The 24819-nt window shown below is 33.0% G+C and overlaps 1 protein-coding gene across 1 annotated transcript in view; it reads right to left on the bottom strand.

The window, feature by feature from the left end:
- The window catches only part of LOC111062258 (acid sphingomyelinase-like phosphodiesterase 3b), a 320678-nt gene that overhangs the window by 73150 nt on the left and 222709 nt on the right, over positions 1-24819 (bottom strand). Inside the window, exon 3 of the mRNA XM_039422033.1 lies at positions 20418-20486. Coding sequence (XP_039277967.1) covers positions 20418-20486 — 69 coding nt within the window. The remainder of the gene's footprint in view (positions 1-20417; positions 20487-24819) is intronic.

Here is a 24819-nt window from a genome sequence, read left to right as displayed (position 1 = left end):
GCTAAGGAATGAGTTTAATGATCACATAAAACCGTAAATAATCAATCATTCAATTATTTTATTTATTCATTCAACTATTTCATTCAATCATTCAGAATGACACAAATTTCAGAAATGAATAAATAAATTCATGAATGTCAATCAAACTCATCCTTTGGAAGATCAATCTTCAGAACACCAGTAATCATAGTCACTTAGTGATTATTATCATCATTGCGACGGTCTTCTAATGAATTAATGTTCCACTTTTATTTGCTTATTCATTCATCTATTCATTTAGATGCAAAGAACAAATCATTGATATCAAATCAAACTACATATAAAATAAACAGAATTAGAAATAAAAAATTGAATCTGATGATGGCTTATATTATGATAATTTGAATCTGATAGTAGTTCAAGAATGATATTCTTTCAGGACTCAAAAACATCAACCAATAACCTCCTTCCTTCCTGATTGGAACATAACTTCTAGTATAGAACATTTTTGAAATCAACGAGTTATTTCTGGAGTATTACAGGCTTCTCATTTTGAATTTATAGAAAGGCAATGGGAACGTCTTTTGCTATAAGCTGAGGTGGAAAGTGGATCCTAACGATCTAATGTAACCTTACGTTCCTAAGATATAATATAAACCCACAGTGAATTATATCATCGTAGTTCCCCTTTCTCGCCGAACCCGGAAATTCTAACGTGAAATAGGTTCTCATCTAAATATGAAGTTTTATTGATAATTTGAGTAGATGAACTCCGGCCATCCTTTAAATAGTGGAGATAAATGTGGTGGAGTATCACTCATAGTTCTCACTCAGTTGCTTCACACGAAATAATAAGCTTACTTAACCATGATTATTTCGTTTTTAGTGACCTGATATGGTTTATCTTATTTTATTCATAATAATACCTCTCTCCAGATTGAGTTTTGTTTTATTTGTTACACTAGTCTATTCTTTCTTATATAATTTTTCATATTTTGTCATTTTTTTCATAGCTATGAATAGTTTAATTTAAGATTATGTATATTGGATGCTACTAAACAACTCGCTCCTCTCTCACAGGCATCTGCCCATAAGAGGAGTCTCCAATGAAATGTATTTTTATTTTTTACATGCAAATATATTGTATTGTTAATCTTTTTTGGAGAATAGAGAATTTCAATTGCAATTTTAATTTCACTTATATTGAATTCAGGTAAACTTGTATACAAACATCCTATTGGAATAAGTTAGTTATCCTATTGATTTGTGTTGTTGTTTGTTATGTTCTTTTTAGACGAATGAATTTCATTCCATTTCAGATGCTGTTTCTGGAAGATCGTGATCTTTTCAAGACTTTTCAGATATTCTATACAATTCAAATACTTGACTGTATTTAAATACTACAGTTGGGATTTCATGATTATTGTACTACCATGAAAACTTCTGATCTTGTTCTGAATCGAATCTGATAATGCCCTGATAATTTCAAAATGTATTAGTTACATAGTTTTAAATGATTATGAACAATTAAACTGATTTATTGATGAAAATACAGTTTTTGATGTTATGCAATTCTCAGAAGAAACACTTGAACTGTACATTACATCATCTGATGCCCGAAAACTGCCTTTGGAAACAATATGAGAGACAACAGTGTCTTTTATTATCGTCTTATCGCCTTGTGTAATTAATTTGATTAACTCTCACTCGTCCAGAACGATAACTCTATTTCGGGAACAGATTCATCATCTGGCAAGATGGGAAATGAAGTTTGTCTGTTAATTTAAGAAAATGTCATTTAATCTGTTGGAATGGTGCACGGAGTTAGACAGAGTCGAATGGAGAAGTTGTGGACGTGATCGAGACTTCCTTTCCTATCAATGGAAAAAGCCTTTCTGTTGATATCACCACAGAGAGCGTTCCTATCGCCAACGCAGGAGTGATGGCTTCGCAGCAGCAGAAGGAGAGAGGAAGCGCGCTTGCAGATAAGAAAGTCGGTCTATCACAACTTATTCCATTTATAAAATGAACGGCGATAAAGAGTGGGAGAAAGTTGGAAACAAATGCAGCCCGCCAGAAATAGTCGGAAACCTCCAACTAGATAACAAGAAGTGGAAGAAAGAGAAGTCGAAATCTGTCCCAAAGAGCAACGTCTGTGTAGCGTCCAGAAAATATCTCCCTTGCCCTTTCCAAGTGGTTTCGATGCTCATCGATCAAAGCAACAGATTTCATCCTATTTTCATTTTTTCAATTCAGATGAAGCCCACATGAGCTTGCAGCTTGGGCGTGGGTAATTGAAAGTGTGTGGATGATAAGATTATGAGACGATTTGAAAATTTTAAAACTATTCTTCATTGAATTATCAGAAATCTGGCTCATTACACACGGTTTAGTCATATTTATTCAATATTCAACAATACCGGGTGTTTCAAAAAGAATGACACAATTTTAAACAGTCATATTTATTTTTAAAGATGGTGTACGCAAACCAATTTTACATCATATTACTCACAAAAGTATCAAGTTAATGATGATGTATTATATGTGTTCAATGTTCCTTCCTTTGAGGCTCGGACGACATCTAGATGGTAGCCAAATTCATCCCAAACTGTTTGCAAGATGTCTTCTCGGTCTGTAGCTACTGCATCAGTTATCCTGGTTTTTAGCTGCTCAATATCAAGTGCTAAGGGAGGAACAGCGTTAAAGATCGTGTTTATGTTTCTCGTTTGGCACTTGATATCTAGCAGCTAAAAACCAGGATAACTGATGCAGTAGCTACAGACCGAGAAGACATCTTGCGAACAGTTTGGGATGAATTTGGCTTCAGTCTAGATGTCGTCCGAGCTTCAAAAGGAGGGCACATTGGACACTTATAATACATCATCATAGACTTGATACTTCTTTGAGCAGTTTGATTCAAAATTGGTTTGTGTACACCATTTTTTAAAATAAATATAACTGTTTAAAATTGTGTCATTCTTTTTGAAACACCCGGTATATTCAACAAATAATACTCCCACCTCAAATTTTTATCTTCTTCGTCTTACAAACAAGGATTAGGCTATACCTTGTTCCGACTTACATCTATTGTGTCAATTATTCAAATACTTAAGCCTACAAACCAATAAACCTCAAATTTTAATTCGGAATAACTTCATTTATCAATTGAATATGGTGAATAAGATCTGGAGGTTATCAGAGTCTCACTAACAATATTTCCTTTGAATAAAGGTTATCAGAGCCTCACTATAAGGAATGGAGCAGTCACCGGAAATCTAACGTATCTTCGACTTATTATATAATTGAAACATAAATCATAATTATTACTCGATTTGTGAATTACATGAATCACTCAATAATTTAATGATTCAATAAAACTAAATTTGATAAAAAAGAGTATATGGAAAGCGTAATTGCATTTGAAAAAAATCCATTCATTATAGAAATTATTACTGAACTCAATTCAGTTTAGTTTTATTTACTCAACTCAATATTATTCTTCGATGGAGTGAAGAAAATTCATGTACAGTAACTAACTGTTGGTTGAATGTAAAAAGTATTGGGTATAAGAGGTCCATGTATATTGAAAAAGTAGAATGCTATTAATGGAATCAGTCTGTTTATCCATTCACTCAATATAAATCCAGTCACCCAGGCATGTCACAACTAAGCCACCAAAACCAATCTATTCTCTCTCACTAGTTATTCGTGTCCTCATCACAAATAAATGAAACCAACCTCAACACCAACAAAACAGAAAGTAGCATCTGATCTGGTATTCTGTTATCCTGTGACAAGCCGGAGAGAGCTTCATATAAAAATCGCTACTGTGCGACAGAATCAGCATCTATTTCCTTTTAGAGCGAACACTAGTAGTACTCGTACAAATGAAATTGTTCAGAGCGAGAATGATGTAAAGTGACATGACTGAACTTGTACTATTTTGCAGCGTACGGTGATAAAATGAGTTCCTTGCAACACATCAATACTGACTTTCTCAACGTTCTCTTTCTGTTCAAATTTTATCGAGGAAGGTGAAGTCTCATTCCTCTTATATGGCAATAAAACGCCTTACGCCGTGTGAAACTGCCGTCGAGAGTGTTATAAAATGTAAAAGTCCGACCCAGAATGCACCAGTCGCTTCAACACATTTCTATACGACGAACAAATACTCATAGTTGTTGAAGTCTATCGATATGTTCGTTCCTGAAATGTATTCAGTTCGTAGAATTGATCGTCAAGGAGGATCCAATACTATTCTCTCAGAAGAGCAATTCTATATGAAATAGCTGTTCCAATGAAGCGAGCATTGCGTAGTGCAATACAACGCTGCTCTTCTGTCAATGAAACTTCCAAAGCGAAATATCTTTTTTCGCCCCACTTGGATGTAATGAGCTGATTTTCGTACGGCATATGGAGGCCGAAAATGATTGTTTTCTGACCAGGCCGGTAAAAGTTTTACGGCCCTAGGGCTGTAAAATAAACTTGAAGTCAGATGATTCTGATTTGATGTGAACGTGTTTACAAAATGGTTTATGAAACGGAATTAGTTTATGCTTCTAGAATTGAATAAGTATTCTGCAATAAGATACTATCATTTTATTTGGATGAATAAAATACAGATAAGATATATATTAAAATTATTCAAATTCGATTTTCAGAGTAGGATAACCTAAACTTCCGAAGTCAACGACAACAAGCTAACAAGCATTGTTGACGTTGACATTTAGATTGGCCAAATTTCAAGTGTGCTAAAACAGCTGATCAAAAAACTTTTCATTGTATGTGTTTATTATTCAAGAATCAAAACATTTATAATAATATCATCTTATTGACATTTGGAAGAATAAAAAGTATAAACTCAACCTCTTACATAATTGAACATAATCTTTTAGGTTATTTAGAGAAATCAGAATAAAAAATAAAAATACTTGGACAATTTCCTGATATTCAGATTACCTCAGATTTGCTAGAGCTATGACCTTCATGTTTTGCTTTCGGAAGTGCCTAATAAACAATTATTCTCATATTTATAATGTTTATTTTCCTTTGTGGCGAAAATAACGTTCTCATGGGCAAAAATGTTTTTCCGGCTCTCAATCTTTTCTAATCCTCGGCCTACGGCCTCGGACTTGAAAACCGATCTCGAGCCGGAAAAGTCTCAATTTCGGCCCTAGGTGCGAAATATACTATTACCAGTTTCCGATAGATGCATTGTTTTATTTTACAGGTACATTACTTGTTTGAGTAGGCGCCCCGAGGCCTATTCATGCTGAGACTACAATTTTCATCTATGAAACTCAGTGAGGATATGATGTAACGTGTTACATTCTATACTCTCTGATGAAACTATGTGTACTACCAACTTTGCAATTCATATTTTGAAGCAGTGATGTTACTGTAGTATTATTTTCCAGCAATTATTACATGCATTAGGTATGCAATTACGATGATTGTTTTTAGTTATACTATCAATAGTTTTGATCACTGGGATTTTACACTTCAAAAACAGATCAAAAGTGAATCTTGGATAAATTCTAGTTGTCCAGAGCACACGTCCCACATTTACTCAGTAGGATTTAGAAGTTAGACTGTGTTGGCAAATACAATTCTAGAAGAACTCATATCATACTATTTACTGGTACTTATCCAGAGCGAGGAATAAATCGAGGTTCATATACAATGTCAATGAAAAAATCAATCAACAAACTCTAAAAGAGAATAATACCAATCATCACTTTGATCTGCAATTATTTGACCTAATTTGTCACGATAACAAGTCAGTTTATGAAACAGAATCGACTTGTTGGATATTATCAATTTTGAATATGACTTCAGAATTCTCTTGAGCTGTAGTTTTTACAAAATTATTCAATTGAATCATACTTTTATGTAGGGGATATTATGTGGGTTCCTTAAATTACAATACATCCAATCAACCTTGTGAAAGATTGATTACTATTGAAAAATTCATCACTATGAGGCTTTCACCTTGTTTTGACTTAATCGCTGATGATACGAATTTTCTCACTTAGAACAATTAATTACGATATATCAGTCAGGTAATTAATTGTTCAAAGTGATTATTTAACAAGCAGTTCGTAATGGAATCAAACACTGAAGAACGAATTTTCTTTCAATGTTTATATCACTTCCTTATCATTATTGAGAGGTGTGTAGAGTAAATATGATTGCAAACAAGTAGTAGTTGTTCAGGAGTGTAGTAGACATTCGATTGATCAAATAATCGGTAGTAGCTCTATCAATAACTTGTTGGTCTAGAATATTATCTATTAGTATTACAGACAATGGGCCTATCTCGTACAGTTGAAATAACAGCCAAATTTGATTTGAAAGTGAGAACAATTCCCACGGTTATTATTTATTGAAATTTTTTCCAGCTGTCGCTTGATGGTTATACAATAGTGTGTAATTGATAATAATTATGTTGGCAGAATCGACTTGAACTAAAAATAGTCAGCATATTGCTTTCAGTTGAAATAACAGCCAAAGTCAATAGACGTTATAGATAAGGTAGTGATTCCAAGTCCTAGGGTGAGTTATTAATGATAAATTGATGAGTTATGGTTAGAAGAATCAACCAAAACTATAAAGAATGGGAATATTGCTTACAATCAAAATAACAGCCAAATTCAATAGACGGTATAGGAAGTAAGTTCAAGTCCTGTGGTGTGCCCCGGTAAGGTACTAAGTGTATAGTCGATTGTTGCCGACTACGCCATGTTCAATAAATCTTCTTAATTATAATTGCGAAGCCAAGCAGGAGATAATTCAGCGTTTCTGATATATGGTGAATGGGGGCGCCTTGTGTACGAGAATACTCACCACAGGTACGCATACGCACGCGTGCACGTGCACACGGACGCGTGTGCGTGTGCGAACAGTTGCTCTAATGGAGAGATATGATATCGAAACTTGATACACATATAATGACGTGCAAGCTGGTGTGAAATATGTCGAGTATCCGTAGTTCAGCTAGAGTTGCCTGTGAAATTAATTGGGCTATTAACCCATCGAGGTGCGAAGGGATCATCTTATCTACCCGGGAAGAGAGGGATAGTGGGACACTATTATGTTTCCTCTCATTTTCATTCGATAGATTGTTCAAATTCACATAAATTGTGCATAAAATAAAAATCCGGCTGGCGGTCAAGGAGGCTGAATTCTACGTAAAGATAAGATTTTTCACCGAATCATTACACATCTAATCATGTCTTGGGCTTTGTGTTTGTGATTACAGTTCATATAATGAAAAAAATAATCCTACCAGATACATAATAGTATAACTGTATAGTAATAATAATTTAGATTTAGTAATACTGACATGTCACCTGCCATAAGAGTGATATTCAAAAACTTGATGTGATGTGATTGATTGATTGATTGAGTACTTTATTTATGTAGATTACAATATATACTGGCTTATACACTTATATACAATAGCTTACAATACAGCAAAATTATAGATGAATTTACATAATATAGACTAAGAATATTGAACTGTATATGATATGAAAAGTAATTTGTAATATAATAACTATAGATAATTATATTGTTTTGCATCTACATAAATTGACGGAGCTTTGGACATATCAATGTCCATTCTTCGGAAAGAATATTAAAAATATCCTCCCCACTAACTCTCTACCAAATGAATGAATAAATAGATAAATCTTCTATTCAATGAAGCAATTGAAACAATGATTCCACATTCATGCTGATGAATAAAATCAATATTATTTAATCTCGTTTTCTTGAATGAAGCAAATCAATTTCCTCTTGGTGAGAAATCATAATTTTTAATAATATAGTATGATTAATATCATTTCTGAAAATTTTGATTATTATATTATCATTACCGCAATAACGATTATTATTATTATTGTAATCCTGGTGGTAAAAACCGATAGTTCACACGGAAACATTTTAATCAATCAAATTCCCAAATTCCATTCTTGAAAATTGATTCTGAACTTGACCCAACATGATTATCCTAACAAGTTATTGAGTTTCTCAAGATTATGGCCTACCGGGAGCGCCACCAATAAGCCACCTGATATTGCAGTTTCATGATTCCATTAAAGCTCATTGTGTTATGAGACGAGAATAGAGATACTCCAGCTTGAGTGTTCCGGACAAGAGCTTCATTATATTGTTAGAATGAGAGATCAGGTTCCGTGTGACGATGGCCTTTATTAGCGAGACTCAATCTAACTATCATGTTACCATAAGATTAGATTGATAATCTTCAGATTAGAAGATTGATGAACGTTCTAAAAACATTGTCATCACTATCAAGATAATTATTTGAATGTATTCACATACAAAAACAATACCATGTGAACTCATAAAATATTAATTGAATAAAGAAAAAAACAATGATTGATCGTTGTGGCGTGAACAAGGGAGAGTAATTCTATTCTATGCTTCCTCAACTATGAGATTACTCATGAGTTGTAAAGGCGTGAAGAATGTGAGAAAAGGGATAACGGGGAAGGATAAAGGTGCATACAGAATGAGTGAGTCGCAGTGAAGGTTGCTGTTACTCAATAGTTGAGAAATGATAGAAACATTCGAGGTTATTGATCTTCTTCTTCTTTCAATCAGGGATTAGGCTATTGCCTGTACCGACTCACATTCAGCTTGTAATTAGAATAAAAAAAATAAATAAATAAAATCTATAAATTAATAACACCAATATAATCTAATGTAATATCATAAGCATCACTACAATCTACTGTTTTCATTTTATAATAAATATTTAATGATCATTGCCATCTTTTTCGTGGCCTGCCTATGTCTCTTTTGCCTACCGGTTTATACTTGAAAATTCTTTGAGGAAGCCTATCAGCTGACATTCGTTCCACATGCTCTTTCCATTGCTGACGATAAGATGCAACCCTCTCATTCAGGCAGAAGATATTCAGCTCTTTCCGAATATCCTCATTCCTGATGTGATCTATTCTGTCACAGCCCTTAGTTCTGCGAAGAAATCTCATCTCAGCTGCCTGCACTTTACTCTCAAGTGGCTTCGATGTTACCCACGATTTACTACCATAGAGTAGTAGTGGAGCTGCCATTATCTTATAAAATTTCATTATCGTGCTTGTGGTAGCTTTCTTTCCCAATGTCCTACTGATACTTCCACAAATCATTTGGAATCTTCCTACCTTCTTCTCTACATCCAATTCATCTTTATAACCTAATTTCACAACCCAGATAAGGTTATTGATATAGATATAAAAGATGTAGGAGAACGCTAGCGAGCTGAAATCTACATATTATTGACCAGACCGTTCTGTTTGTACCCTAGGATATTAATGGTCCATTGCACCATTCACAATACATTGAAGATCATGGGAAATCATGAATCGTTGAGAGATATATATTTCTGAGTCTCTGATAGGCTAATTGTTCGAATCATTCAGATCATCAGCTCAATATTTTTACAATATTGAAATAGGTTGACCTTCTCTTACTACCCAAATCATTTGTCAATGTCTTCAATAGAATTCGAATGATGATTTCTGTTCATAGATTCGATGGAAATATTTTCTATGAACATTCCGTTCGTAATTCGAAGAGGGGAATAAGTAAGAGGAAGAAATGATGGAATTAAATTTGAGATTGCATTTCTTCAAATGCTAATTAATGTATTATTATTTAACGGAAATCCTAATTGAATGCTTTAAATCACCCCGAAGACTTCTGCTACTGCAAATATTGACAACAGGGTTAACAGCAAGATGGAAATTCAATGAGAGCTACTATCCAAAAATTATTTGCCAGCACGGGAATCAAACCCGGTACCTCTTAATTGCCAGTCAGGAAAATGCCAGCCAGTCAGTAAATGCTTTACCCTTACACCAAACTGACAATCTCTGGATAGCAGAGCTTATTTTATACGGATCCATAGTGGCCAACCAGTCTACAGATGGAATTAAATTAGAGATTGCATTCGTTCAAATGCTAATTAATGTATTATTATTTACGGAGATCCCAATTAAATGCTGTAAATCACCCCGTTTTCTCTTCTCCCTGGAAGAGAAGAAATAATATCGAAGAATAAAGATGAATTTTCACTCTTGGCATTGTTCTGTTTTGCGTATCTCACAATTTCCCAGAAACATCTCCCTGTCTGAGGCTCATCTTATCTCTCACTCTTCCTCTTTTCTGTATCTCACTTCCTGTCTATCTGCGATAGAATGCAAACTTCCGGAGTCAATCCAGAATGATGTTCATTGACAGAGCTTCCTGGCATTTGTGACCAATTCCAGTGACATTTACAATCCATTAGTTATGAGAGCCGGTTGAGACCCGAGCACTGGTGATGTTCCAATATTCAGCCATTAGAGAGGATCTGCAACTGTCCACAAACATATGCGCATATACATGAATACACAAAGCACACTGTATTCCCTCTATAATACTCGAGACCCCATATAAGCCCATTGTACTTGCTCAATTATCTAGTACAATTCCATTACGAGCGGATTCCCAGCCTGATGACCAGGCTCTCGATAACGTTGTTACGTTTCTGTGTCATTCAACTTTTTGAATTCATTCTGGTTGCGCGTTTCCTTCCGGCTTTTAAAATTTTTATTGCACATAATTAAGTTGACAGCAATTTTGTCGTACAGCAGTTGTTCTGCACACGATTGTTTCTGCTCCTCTGAGACCAGACTGCACTCCCTTACAGGACGCTCGTCTCTGCATAGTAACTCGTTGGTGAAACCTGTACACTACTGTAGTAGCAGAGAGATTCTGTCTCTTGCCTCCTTCTATATGACCTGAATGCTTTTGCATGGATGTGCTGTGATACAATACAATGTAGATACAATACGGTAATGATTTTATCTAGTTTTGAACTGGGATAGTTTTATACTCAGCATTTCATGCAATGTGTTCCATCTGGTTACAATGTTTACAAACGTTCAAAGTGATACATTAGAAACGTTGATAGTGTATAATACAGAAGTTTTTCTGATCACAGTGAATGATATTTTCAAACGTTGAAAGAGACAGATGCATTTGAAACATTTAGTGCCTGTTGCAAAAAAAACCAGTTAAATTTTAATCGTGATTGATTTCACTAAAAATTCTTTTCAAAAGGCCTTCTTGTCAAAAAAAGCCTTCCATGATCGGTTCTCATGGAATGAATCACGATTAAAATTCAACCGGCTTTTGTGCAACCGGGCCCTTGTGCCGTTTGCACAGTGAGAGCTTGTATTGAATCAGCTGGTGGTTTAATCTCGATATAAATGACATTATAGCAAACAAAACTTAAAATAAATTGAATCAAGTTCAAGCTGAGATTTCGTTTAAACTGGCACTGTGCAAACGACCCTTGGAGTGACAGAGAAATTTTTCAAATAAAGATACAGTAGAAGACAGATTCCTTCTCTCAAAAACTCATATAATGTTGCCGTGCTACCAATTTCTCCTAAATCGGTTGGATAGCATTTCTCACCTATTAACCTAAGGAAAGTTATCGGCTCCAAATAGTAGATTCTTGATAAACTATGAATGGATCTATTGCTTATGAATGAGAAGTCCAGTTTTCAGAGCAAACCAACTTATAATCTTCAGAAGAATTTTGGCAATATATAACACAAATCCACAAAGAACAATACCTTACACACTTAAGCATCTAAAATCATTATGAGCTAAATACTTATCCACTTATGTAGTTGAAAAAAAAAATGGCTATAGGCTTGTAAACACAAGAAATAATTATAGACAAAAATTAGAACACTATAAACTGTTCAAAACTCAATTTAAAACATTAAAATTTCAATTAAATAGAAAAATATTCAGAGAGCACAAGACACCTTCAATAGCCAGCCACCATTTTTTTAGAGAAGAAGGAAGCCTACTAGTAAAGAGCAAAGACAACTCAAACCAGTGACGACTTCACGGACACGTCACCAAAAAATTATAAATTACAAGTTTAGAATTCACATTTTACATTTGTTCTCAATAAAACTTTATTTCGAAATTGTTATTTTAAATTTATATATCATCTATATGATCTGTTAATTCTGTTAACTCTGTTTACAGAGTTTGTTTTTTCGGTGATACCATGGAACAAGCAACACAATTATATATGATAAATTCTCAGTCAAAAAGTTGTCCGTATATCGATTACTCTGATATTTACTATAAAATTTTATAGATCTCGAATTGAAGATTCGATTCCAATCGAGAAAAAATGTAATATTACAAATACCTCCCTCTTGACATAAAAAATTTTACTGTTTGAAAATTTAAATAAAAAAAAATTACATTGACCCAAATGGAAATTGTTGAAATTTAAATTCGAGAACAGTAACAATTTTTTCTATAAAAACATTACATGTTGTCCTATAATATTGAAAATTATTATAAAAATTCATCAATAGCATTTGTTATATGTTTCCAAACAATATTTCAAAGTATAGAATATCAAAATTACTTTTGATTTAGCTTTATAATTTAAAGGAAAATATCTCAACGAAAAGTTTAATATATAAAGAATAGTTTTTTGAAATCGCACATAAATTTAATAGATAGAAAAATTCAATTTTTATTGCATAAAAAAATTCAGTATGTTGAATAAAAAAATTATTATTATTATTTTTTTTAAATGAATTGTTACATTTAATTTTCACATAAAATTTCAATAAATTAAAAAATGTTCATTTCTTTCACTATTGATGCGGTTGATTTTATCGATGCAAATTTTGGAAAACAGTCTGTTAAGGCACTCAGTATGATTTTCAGTTAAGTGTGACTCCAGTGTGATGACATCAGTGTGGGCTGATCCGAATACTCGTAGTGTTGGGCTGATCTGGATGCACGTAGTGTTGGGCTGATACTTGTAGTCGACTGATGCATATCAAACTCGATACAGGTGACATCTCAGTTAGCATTGCCTCATGCTTGTAGTAGACGGCTGCATACCAAACTCGATACAGGTGACATCTCAGTTAGCATTGCCTCATGCTTGTAGTAGACGGCTGCATACCAAACTCGATACAGAGTCACGTAAATTTTGTATCATATTTGTAATTATACAATGTACATTTCAGGCTTGAAATGACAATGTAATTTGTTTTTCGGAAAAGAGATAGACGCTGCATACAGGATTAATTTAGGTGAGGATTAATTTAGGTAAGGTTTGGTTTTTTGATATTTTCAGCTTTCAAGGTTTAGAGTTCTGCATACAGGAATAATTTAGGAGAGGATTTTTTTTTTGAATCAATTCTTTCATGATACTGTGACTTTTATTCTGAATTCAAAGTTGCGAACGTGAATATGGATGGCAATTACCTCCAGGTAATGTGGTAGTGTTGAAGTTTGAGATACATGGTCAGCAATAAGCGTTGGCATTGTCATTGGCGTATGCTTTGGTGTCGGCATTGGCATCGGCGCAGGCATCGGCGTAGATATTGGCATTGGCATCAGCACAGGCATCGGAGAAGATATTGGCGTTGATATTGACATCAGAGCAGATATTGGCGTTGATATTGGCATAGGCATCAGTGTAGATATTGGCGTAGTTATTGGTGTAGATATTGGCGTAGATATTGGCGTAGTTATTGGTGTAGATATTGGCGTAGGCATCAGTGTAGATATTGGCGTAGTTATTGGTGTAGATATTGGTGTAGATATTGGCGTTGACATTGACATCAGAGCAGATATTGGCCTAGTTATTGGTGTAGATATTGGCGTAGATATTCAATTGATGAGTCACACTAGTTCGAAAATCACCCAAATGTTCTTAACACTCTTCATGGCGTTCACTTGTTGCCGATTTCGAGATTCACTTGATAATTATTTCAATGTTAATGTCCATGCTGTACCTGTTATCTTAAAATGCTTATGAACTAAAAAGAAAATTTTGATTAGGCTACCAATACAATCTAATACACATGAAAATTATTTCTAAGTATATTATCAATATAAAAATGAAATTTGTCAACATCTTATTATACAGTCAGCAATACATATATTGTGAAATTTGGAGACATCAATTACAAAATTTTAATAGAAAAAATAATTTCATTTCCATTTATTCATTGTTCAAATATTTTATGAAAAGCAAATTATTCAATATTATTAATCATCGTTTGTTGGATACTATAGTTTATTTCGACTTTTCAATGTTCTAAACACAAACTACATTTCATGACAAAACTTTACTATCAATCATTAAACAAGAAATCATTCAAAACATCAATAATATTTTGCTTCAAAGGCAATCAATATTCATAAGTAATCTGCATCTATGGCAATCAACATCATTAATCATTATTTTGCATCTATGGCAATCAACATAAGTAATCAACACAAAAAATATTATCTCATTACTGCCTCTCTAAGTCATAACCTCTGTTATTCCTTCTTTAGGCAATAATGGTTTTCCATCTCAAAAAACAATCACATACCAGCAAAATTCTCATCAACAAACCCCACTAAAATTTCTACATACACTCCAGCATCCATTTCAAACGATAATCAATCATATCAAAATTTATAGAACAGACAGTTTTTTTTTAAATTTAGAAAAAGACATCAATTACAAAAACTTTAGTGAAATTTTAACCTTTAACTCATTTCAATTAATAATATGACAAGACCTTTTTTTTTAATGGAAACATTATTATTCAAGTTAACTTTCATTAATACATCTCATATTTATATGGTGACACAATTCATTAATACTTTCAAATTTTGAAGTTTTATTATTATAACAAAAGAATTTATACATAAGATTAGATTTCAGCATGTTCTAAATTGAACCATTTATTTTTTTAAATAATTTCAGAATTTGAAAACTGTATAATAAGTACAAACATTTCAAGATTACAATACAAAGACGATCAAGATGGATAATGGGTAAATAAGTTCCCTAAAAAATACAAACAAGAGAAAAAGAAAATTGGGTAAATAAATTTCCTAAATAATACAAAGAAGAGAAAGATTAATTAGAGCCTATCCTACATGTCAGTTCTAAACTTCCATAAGGAAGTATATTTAATAAAAATATACTGAAAATGAGAAAATGAGACATAATTTGCTCTGAAAAACCTAATTACCTAATATGATACTTGACAAAAAAAATAGACATAATTAAAATATGTAATACATGATGAAAAAATATACCGCAAGCAAACAATTATTTACACTACAATGGATAGATTTTAGAAAAGTTAAGTTTTATCAACAATTTAAAGATTAGGAAAATAAGCTGCTATTTTAACTTCCAATATTATTTCAGAAAAATACAAATTTAAATGACAAGATTGGTTAAGATATGCATCATAGAAGAAATTTACTGAACATTACACAAAGACAGGAAAGAATCGAAATTTGAAAAGATTAAGGGCCAAGAAAAATAGGCTACAGGAAAGAAAAAAGACACAATTATGGACTCTTACCATACACTGCGTAGCGATTATGCTATTCTGAATCCCGGCATAACACAGGATTCCTAATCATTGTGTGCTTTCTGATGGTATTTCTTCATCATATATTGATTGACTCTCATAATTTTACCTGTACTTATCTCTTCAAGTTTGAAACACCCTTTATTGAGATCATCTTTTAAGGTCCACGATATTTAGGACACAGCTTGGCAGAAAACTTCTTCAGCTTGCTCGACAAAATGTAATTTCGAATTACAACTAGATCATCAACCTTTAATTTATACTTGGGTTTATTATGTAGATTCTGTTTGAATCTTCTGATGACACCTCTATTCTTTATTCTGTACAATATTCGTTTGTTTCTGATACCTTCTTCTTCAAGTTCAAACTTATTTTCTACAGGATATTTGATATACTTAAAAACAAGATGTGCCAATTTATGATTCATCATAAGCTCCATGGGTATGTGACCAGTTGATTCATGAAAATTGTTGTTGATGACAAATTCAACCTTATCAATATACTTGTACCAAATATTATGCTTATTTACAGGAACGTAAGTTCTCAATATGCGATGACCTCTTTCAATGGTCTTTCACTAAGATTTGCCTGGGGATGATAAACTGAAATGTAGTAATATTTTATACCTAATCTTTCCATAGATTCTTTCCACAATCTGCTTTGAAAACAAGTACCATTATCACTGATTATATATTCAAATTTACCAAATTCATTTACATATTTTTCAACAACTTTTACTAAATTATGAGCGTTAGCCTTAACTATAGGATACAACTTTGTAAACTTAGTAAAGCCATCATGAATAATGCACATCCATTTGTACTTGCCACCTGGTAATTCTCCATAAACATCAATGAACACTTTGTGATGTTTTTTCTCAGAAATTATGGTATGCATTTCTAATAATTTATTTTCATTTGATGTCTTTACAAGTTGACAATACTTACAGTATCTTATAGTTTTGGTAACAAGTCTGTAACAATCTTTTATTTAAAAAGTTTCTTCAATAAATTTGCATGTTTTTGATATACCTACATGACCTAATCTTTCATGAAATTCAACTATCAATTCTTCATACAGTGCTGAAGGCACACAAACTTTCCAAAAACTATTCTTTCCAGATTTTCTAGTGAACTAAAGATCATCATTTACTTTAAAAATTTGTTGATATTCAATTACCTGTCTCTAACTTTTCTCTTACATTTTTTAACCAAACATCATCTTTTTGAAATTCTTTGATTTTCTTTACTATTTCAATTAACTTGTTATCACTCTTAATGATATTTAATACCTTGAATTCATTTGAATTTCGATTTTCTAAATTACCTTCATAATCAGTTCTAGAAATGATATCTGGCATAATGTTATCCTTTCCTGCTACAAATTCCCACTCAATATTAAAATTCTGTAATGCAAGAATCCATCTTCCCAAACGACCATGTCCTATCTTACATTTTTTTAAAAAGGTCAAGGCTTTATGATCTGTACGGACAACTATTTTTTGATTACCAAAATACTTTCTTGATAACTAGGCATTACTTCATTACTTAAATTCTTACAACTATTTTCTTGCACATGATTTGACTGATTAATTCTGGCTTTCTTATTTCAAACCTGTTTGAAGTTTCAGATTCAAAATTTATTATATTCATGTCTACAGCTATATCAAAATTTGACCTTTCCTTAACTGGGAGAGCAGGGCTGTCGTTTCGTCGTCCCATTATTAGTTTAAAGGAACATTATGTCTTGGACGATTTGCATTCATCTGATTTGAAGTTTGAGCAGGCATATAACTGGCGGTGGGAAGATGAAATCTAACTGGTAGTTGTTAGCTGGTCGATTTGAATTTGATTGATTTGAATTCACAAGTTGATGATTTCTATTATCTCTGAAATTATACTGAAAATTTTGATCTCTATGACCATTATTGTTTGGTCCATTTTGGTACCTTCGATTTTGGAAATAATTCCTACCTCCTTGATACTACTTATTATTATCATGAAACAACACACCATTTGAATTCTGAGACCTATTTCTATCATCCCTATGTTCACTCTGATGAAAACTTATTGTTTTATTTTGACCTCCAGCTTGAGCATTGTTATGATCACGGGGCATTTGTCTGTTTACTTTGTAAGTGTCAGTATTGTCAAACTCATTCAACAAACAAATAAACTCATCACTAGTCTTAATGTTACGAATAATGGCAGCTGTAGATATGGTTTCATCAAAATGACCTTTCAAAAACTTGAAAATAGTATCTTTATCTAAGGCTGGAATTAGATTCTTAGCAATGTTGAAACGAGAAATATAATACTCAGTAAGATTCTTAGATAAGTTTGGCTTATATTTTCCAAATCTCAAATAATTTCTAGCAGATGACTGAGTGTCGTCTGACCACATTCTAGCAATGAATTTCTCTTTAAATTCTTCAAAGTTATTTACATCAAAACGGATGAAAATCCACCAATCACGATGAGCAAAATTTGAATTAAAATTGTTTTCCAAGATACCCTTAATTTTGATCCAGTTTGTGATTTCATTTCTCTCAAGATACTCGGTCAAGTTTACTAAGAAATGCATTGGATTCTTTTTGTCAATTTGCATTTGGAATTCAAACCTATCGAAATTACTATTGTTAACAGTATGATTACACATCGGTTTTGTTGACATGTTAATTTTATTTATGTTTTTCCTAACCTCAGTTATAGCAGCTGTATTTTCTTGACAATCTATTTTCAAAGAGGATAATACCTTGATTTCCTTGTCTACTTTTTCGTTTAATTCTACAACCTCTTTTTCAACATGCTTAATACTTTCATTATTTTCTGCATTGATAGCATTTTGTGTCATATTTTGTTGCTCAACTATGATCTTATTTTTATTTACTCTTTCATTAACCTCATTGACCCTATCAGAAATTTGAATGATTTTGTTTTGCATTGATTTTTCTACATCTAACATTGATGTTTCAAGATCATTAGTTTTCTGCTGTAGATGACCTATTTCTTTGTGATTTTTACTTAATGTATCATTTATCTCTTTTATTCCCGCTTTGTACTAACCTGATCTAGTCTTATGCTAGCAAATTCTTGCTTCATATCATCAAACCTAGCATTTTGATCTTGTTTCAAATTATCAAACCTTTGTGTTAGGAATGCTATAAGATTTATATCATTTTTAGCTCCTACCATACTTGTTTCATTTGATATTTCTACTACTTTCTCATGAATTGTTACATTTGAAACGTTTTCACTTACAGCTACACTATCGTTTGAGTCATTGTTTAAGGTTAGGTCTAAATCTTGTGATTCTTCATCTAAGTTTTGAATGTTTTCACTGGATAAAACTTCATTATTTTTATTGTTCTCCATCTTGCTACTGCGTAAAAAATATTTACTCATTAGAACCTGAACATTCTCGAACCGATTTCCCACTCAGCAGCATCTCCCATTCACAATCTATCAAGATATCTATCCTACCAATAATTTTTTATAACCAGGGATATATTTTGTAGTTTGAGTCCCACACCAGGGCGTACCATTTGGGACAATTTGGAGATTCAGTCCCACACCAGGGGTAACATTTGCCGTGCTACCAATTTCTCCTAAATCGGTTGGATAGCATTCTCACCTATTAACCTAAGGAAAGTTATCGGCTCCAAAATAGTAGATTCTTGATAAACTATGAATGGATCTATTGCTTATGAATGAGAAGTCCAGTTTTCAGAGCAAACCAACTTATAATCTTCAGAAGAATTTTGGCAATATATAACACAAATCCACAAAGAATAATACCTTACACACTTAAGCATCTAAAATCATTATGAGCTAAATACTTATCCACTTATGTAGTTGAAAAAAAAAATGGCTATAGGCTTGTAAACACAAGAAATAATTATAGACAAAAATTAGAACACTATAAACTGTTCAAAACTCAATTTAAAACATTAAAATTTCAATTAAATAGAAAAATATTCAGAGAGCACAAAACACCTTCAATAGCCAGCCACCATTTTTTTAGAGAAGAAGGAAGCCTACCAGTAAAGAGCAAAGACAACTCAAACCAGTGACGACTTCACGGACACGTCACCAAAAAATTATAAATTACAAGTTTAGAATTCACATTTTACATTTGTTCTCAATAAAACTTTATTTCGAAATTGTTATTTTAAATTTATATATCATCTATATGATCTGTTAATTCTGTTAACTCTGTTTACAGAGTTTGTTTTTTCGGTGATACCATGGAACAAGCAACACAATTATATATGATAAATTCTCAGTCAAAAAGTTGTCCGTATATCGATTACTCTGATATTTACTATAAAATTTTATAGATCTCGAATTGAAGATTCGATTCCAATCGAGAAAAAATGTAATATTACAATGTCCATGCTTTTCAATGTCCATGCTTTACGCATGCTTCTGGAAGATAACACGCGGTAGTGTTCTAAATTAATTGAACCAAGAGGAAAGATCCCTAGTAGTCAGTATTATATGATTGGATCAGTTCTGGCTGTTCAAAATAGGCTTAACGATTTTTTTGATAAGCCAGCGACAGATTAAAATTTGTATTAATAAATCTAATATTCCGAAATTTGTTATTTCATATGGAAATAAGTTTACAGGTGAGGAAAATATTTTTATCCACACGATTTCTATGATATTTGATTCACACACAAAATGTGCGTTTTTCGTTCTTGAAAAAATAGAATACACCCATTAACTCTCATTACTTCGCGAAAGTGCATTCCTAAAAAAATAAAACCTAGAGTTTCCAACTATGTGGTAGCATTGTTTCGAATGATAATAGTAATGATAATAATGTAGCCTGGTAATTTTTCAGTTTTTGCTAATTATAAACATACATTGTGAGGTATAGGGAGTCAGACCTTCCTAATAGACGTGAGAGAATTCTGTTACTAATTGAAAATGTTCATGGTTTTTCTACATAAATTTGTATTTTTATGATAAAAGCACTCACTTTTCCTTGTATCGCCTTTCACAGAGTAGTGTACATCGTAATGAATGTCAGTGATGTGCCAGAAATATCCTGTAAAATGAAAATATCCAATTAACATATTATCAAAGACTGAATACATTTATATGCAAATATTATTCAGGATAGTAAGATTGATTGATATAAAGTTTAGGTAGAGCACTGGAATTTTGATTAGAATAGATCAAATGTAACTACATGCTTTACATGTCTAATGATAATATTTAATATTTAATGATAATATTTCATGCATCATCTCTAATGATAATATTTAAGATGATTATATTTCAATATGCATCGTAGTCGTTATTATAATGCATAGTTATCATATAATCAATAAAACATAGAATGTTGTATTCCATGGCTTACAAAGGATCGTACATCACTCGTTAGATTATATTGATTCTGAATCAAGGAGGAAAATATCATAGCTTGATGCAGTTATTGAAAGATCTTTTCAGTTTTTTCTATACAGCTTCACATATACTGTTTTACAGATATTCATTGTATAGTGAAGGCAACATTTTTCTCAAATAGCAAATAACTAATTTGTAATTAGCTGTAATCAATGCATTCGCTTGAAACTTTATCTTTTCCTGGTTGATGTCTGCTAATCTTCATTAAAAACAATATCCCTCACATCTATTGAAAAATGAAATCTTATCTTTCTACAGTTAATGACAGCTGCCACGTCGATATCACAGAAAATACCTCTCCCATCCCTGACATACATGATATCTAATCGATTATTCTACTCAGTAGCTTTTGAAAGCATATACGATTCTTAGTTAATGAAGTCCAATATTAATTTAGGTAATTATGGGAACTGTACGCGAGGTAGGATGAAAACGGTTATTTTTATATATTCCCAAGACTCTCCTACATTCAGTATAGTTTGATCTGCAGAATATGTTGATCTACAGTAGCTTCTTCAATCCAAGGTACCTAGAATACATTTAGGTACATGTATTCTATGTAGATTGCTTCAATGTATAGTGAGCGTTAGGCTAGTTACATGATTTTTTGACGTCCTTATGAATTCTATTATATTAAACACATGATGTCAAACAGATTATGTTTTTTAAGTTCCGTTCAATCTGATAGAATTTATACGGACGGCAAAAATCAAACGTCCAAAAATCGATATGTTTATACAAAAAAAAATCTCAAGGTGCGAACATATCGAGCAAATAGAGGTGAAGATCGATGTCACTTAATAGCTGTGAATTCATAAAAAAATTGATTTGAAAGGAGAAAGTTAGTATAGAAGAAAGCTAACGAGTTGTAATCTACATATTATCGAACTGACCGTTCTGTTCGTATCCTTGTATCCTTACTCTTGTTCAAGAGCCAGTTAAGAGCACTTGATAATATTGAAAACTAGCTGAGAACTCGGTTGAACTTCCAGACCAAATTGTAAGAAGATGATATTCGGGATAGGATCCCTTCACAGTTTACCGCACTATTTTTCAGTGGTGTGTGGAGTTAATAGGAAAGAAGTGTTCGGGGTAAGACGGCTAAAATATAGTTCGAGGTGGAGCAAATTGTTTAAGGCCTTTCCTCCCTGCCAAAGAGACGTGAGCTGTACTTCTCCTCCTCAACACCCCCCCCCCAAACCACACACAACCCCTCGCCATTCGTCTCAATTAGGTCCTCAACAGAGTGTTCCTTCTCACAGGTTGCTTGAGTCGAGCTGTCTCCCATTTCCCCAACCAGAGGTACCTTCAACCCTCCCTCGTAACCCCCCAGCCAGGGGTACCGTTTACACCTGCACCTCCCCTCCCACCACACACAGCCACACCCCATTTCAATGCAAGTTTTTAACACCTTTACGTGAGCTTTTATGAGCGTGCAGACGAGACGCTAAATTAAACGGTTGGCCCGTATTAATTCTCATATCCCATTAAACAGACCCCAATTAACCAGTGGTGCGACTGTATTAAGTTATATATTTTTCATCTCCCTTCAGCTGGGGACTGCAGCGGGCCTGTTCTAATCGGGCAGAAAATTTGCATTTGTGATGAGACCCACCGTCCTGTCTCTAAATAGAATTCATTCAATTTCTGTCCGACACCAGTGTTAGCCCGGGACGCATAAATTACTAATATTAATTGGTTTTTCCTTTGGGTAACGCTATTTTATCATCCTTGCACACAGTTTAACCTGCTTCCTTGAACGAAAGTTGCTATAGACTCGATTATCAAGAATTGGACGCTTTATATCAGATAAGTTCACCAAATTACGATATAATACACTGATATAAGAATCACGATCCTGCGACATTATCTTTACCAAAATGCATAATTTGATTTATTAGGAGAACTATTAGATTTTCTAGACAACGAACTAATGGAATATTACTAGTAGTTCTGCGAACAGTAGACCTCGCTCATGAATACAACTTTCAATCTAATGAGAAGGGCCAGTACAGTAAGTACAGTATATTGTGAAGATTTAGCCATGTCATCTATTATTTTCTCCATTGAAAGTGCTAGAAACACTGTTTGCAGGGACACCGGACTTATCAAGGAAGTACCTTTATATCGTCTCCATATTTACAATGCAAACATGTATTACAACTTTTCTAATAATTAATTATAAGAAATCGGTCAACTGACGGAATTAACAGTGGATGCGAAAAAGTAGGAACATGAATTGCTGTATCTTCAAAGATACGAAAAAGTAACTTTCGAGGTTAGTTTATGGTTTTTTAAATATTAAAAAAAAACGGAGGTCTTACCAAAAATTGTTACACATACGTTTCTGCGCCTTGTTTCAAAGAACTTGCATACCAAATTTCATCCAAATCGGACAATAACTGCGACTGTAACTGCGGTACAAACAAACAAACAGACAAAAGCCGATCGAGTCGAAACTAAGACCTCAGCTTCGCTTTGGTCAATTAGTATAATTGAATTATTTAATTGAAGTTCATGTTTTTCCAGACGAACTCAGATTTGAAACTTGGTCATTATGAAGACGAATCGCTCAGAGTGCGAGGATGAAAGAGTATTGGAGACGAAAGCGGGAAATCAACGTGAATAATAAGAACAATAATGATGGCATTTAAGATAATGGTTAATGGTGGATTGCTGTGGTCCTTAGCTGGCCTATACACAATGAAAAGAAATTAATTTTTTTTATTAAATTTTTTTAAACTCATATTTGAGGTTATTTGAAAAGTTGTAAGAGTGAATCTATAGACTTATCTGGAAGTAAGTTGATTTATCATTTGACGGAAGACACTTTTCGCTAAAAATAGATATCAGATAACACCCGAATAATTCAAACGTCAAACGTGACAGCCACCGTCACTGATAAATACGTCATCATCTTTTCAATCAATGTCCAGTCCGAACAGTTATTAAATTGGATATCATTCATCATGATATGACATCTCTCTATACTTTTTTCACGTTTCTACAATGTTAACATTGACAGATTCACGAGTCCAGTAACTAATCACTTTTCTGTTCTAACTTCAGCTATTCACTATTCTCTTACCTATCTCTTACCTATTCTTTTGGTAGAGAGTTAGTGGGGAGGATATTTTTAATATTCTTCCCAAAAAAATGGACATTGATATGTCCAAAGCTCCGCCAATTTATGTAGATGCATAACAATATAATTATTATCTATAGTTATTATATTACAAATTGCTTTTTCATATCATATACAGTTCAATAATTATTTTCTTAGTCTATATTATGTAAATTCATCTATAATTTCGCTGTATTGTAAGCTATTGTATATAAGTGTATAAGCCAGTATATATTTTAATCTACATAAATGGAGTACTCAATCAATCAATCAACCTACATAAATATTGCAATTCTATTCTGAAAATAATTCATTGTTCCATATCATCCAGTTGTTATTATTCTTCCTCATGCATCGTATCTACAACATAAATTCAATATAAGCTTATAAAACTATGAAACATCAATTCATGGGACAGTATATGCAAACTTGTGACAGAAAGCACATTGAATTCCTTGGAGAATCAACTAATCTTCTTCTTCTTCTTCTTCTCCTTCTTCTTCTTCCTCTTCTTCTTCTTCTTCTTGCTCTTCCAGGATAAAGCATATTTGCCGGTTCTGACTCACAATTGATATTTGTATAAAGTGTTGGTTAATAATTATTTTTCTATTGTCATCTCTTCAATGGTCTTCCGACATCCCTCTTCTTCTATGGCCTGAATAACAGGGTTTGTAGAAGAATTCTTTCTTCGAACATTCTCTCCCACTGTAGACTTTGAGCTATGAACGAATATCTCCATTTCTAATCTCTTCAATCACAACATTATTGTTCGCCTTAAGAATTGCATTTCAGTCGCTTGTACTCTATCTCTCGAGGTTAAGTAGTGATCCACGATTTGCTACAATAG

Source organism: Nilaparvata lugens, chromosome 2, assembly GCF_014356525.2.
Source record: "Nilaparvata lugens isolate BPH chromosome 2, ASM1435652v1, whole genome shotgun sequence".
Taxonomy (NCBI): domain Eukaryota; kingdom Metazoa; phylum Arthropoda; class Insecta; order Hemiptera; family Delphacidae; genus Nilaparvata; species Nilaparvata lugens.
This window is presented reverse-complemented; position numbering and strand designations above follow the sequence as displayed.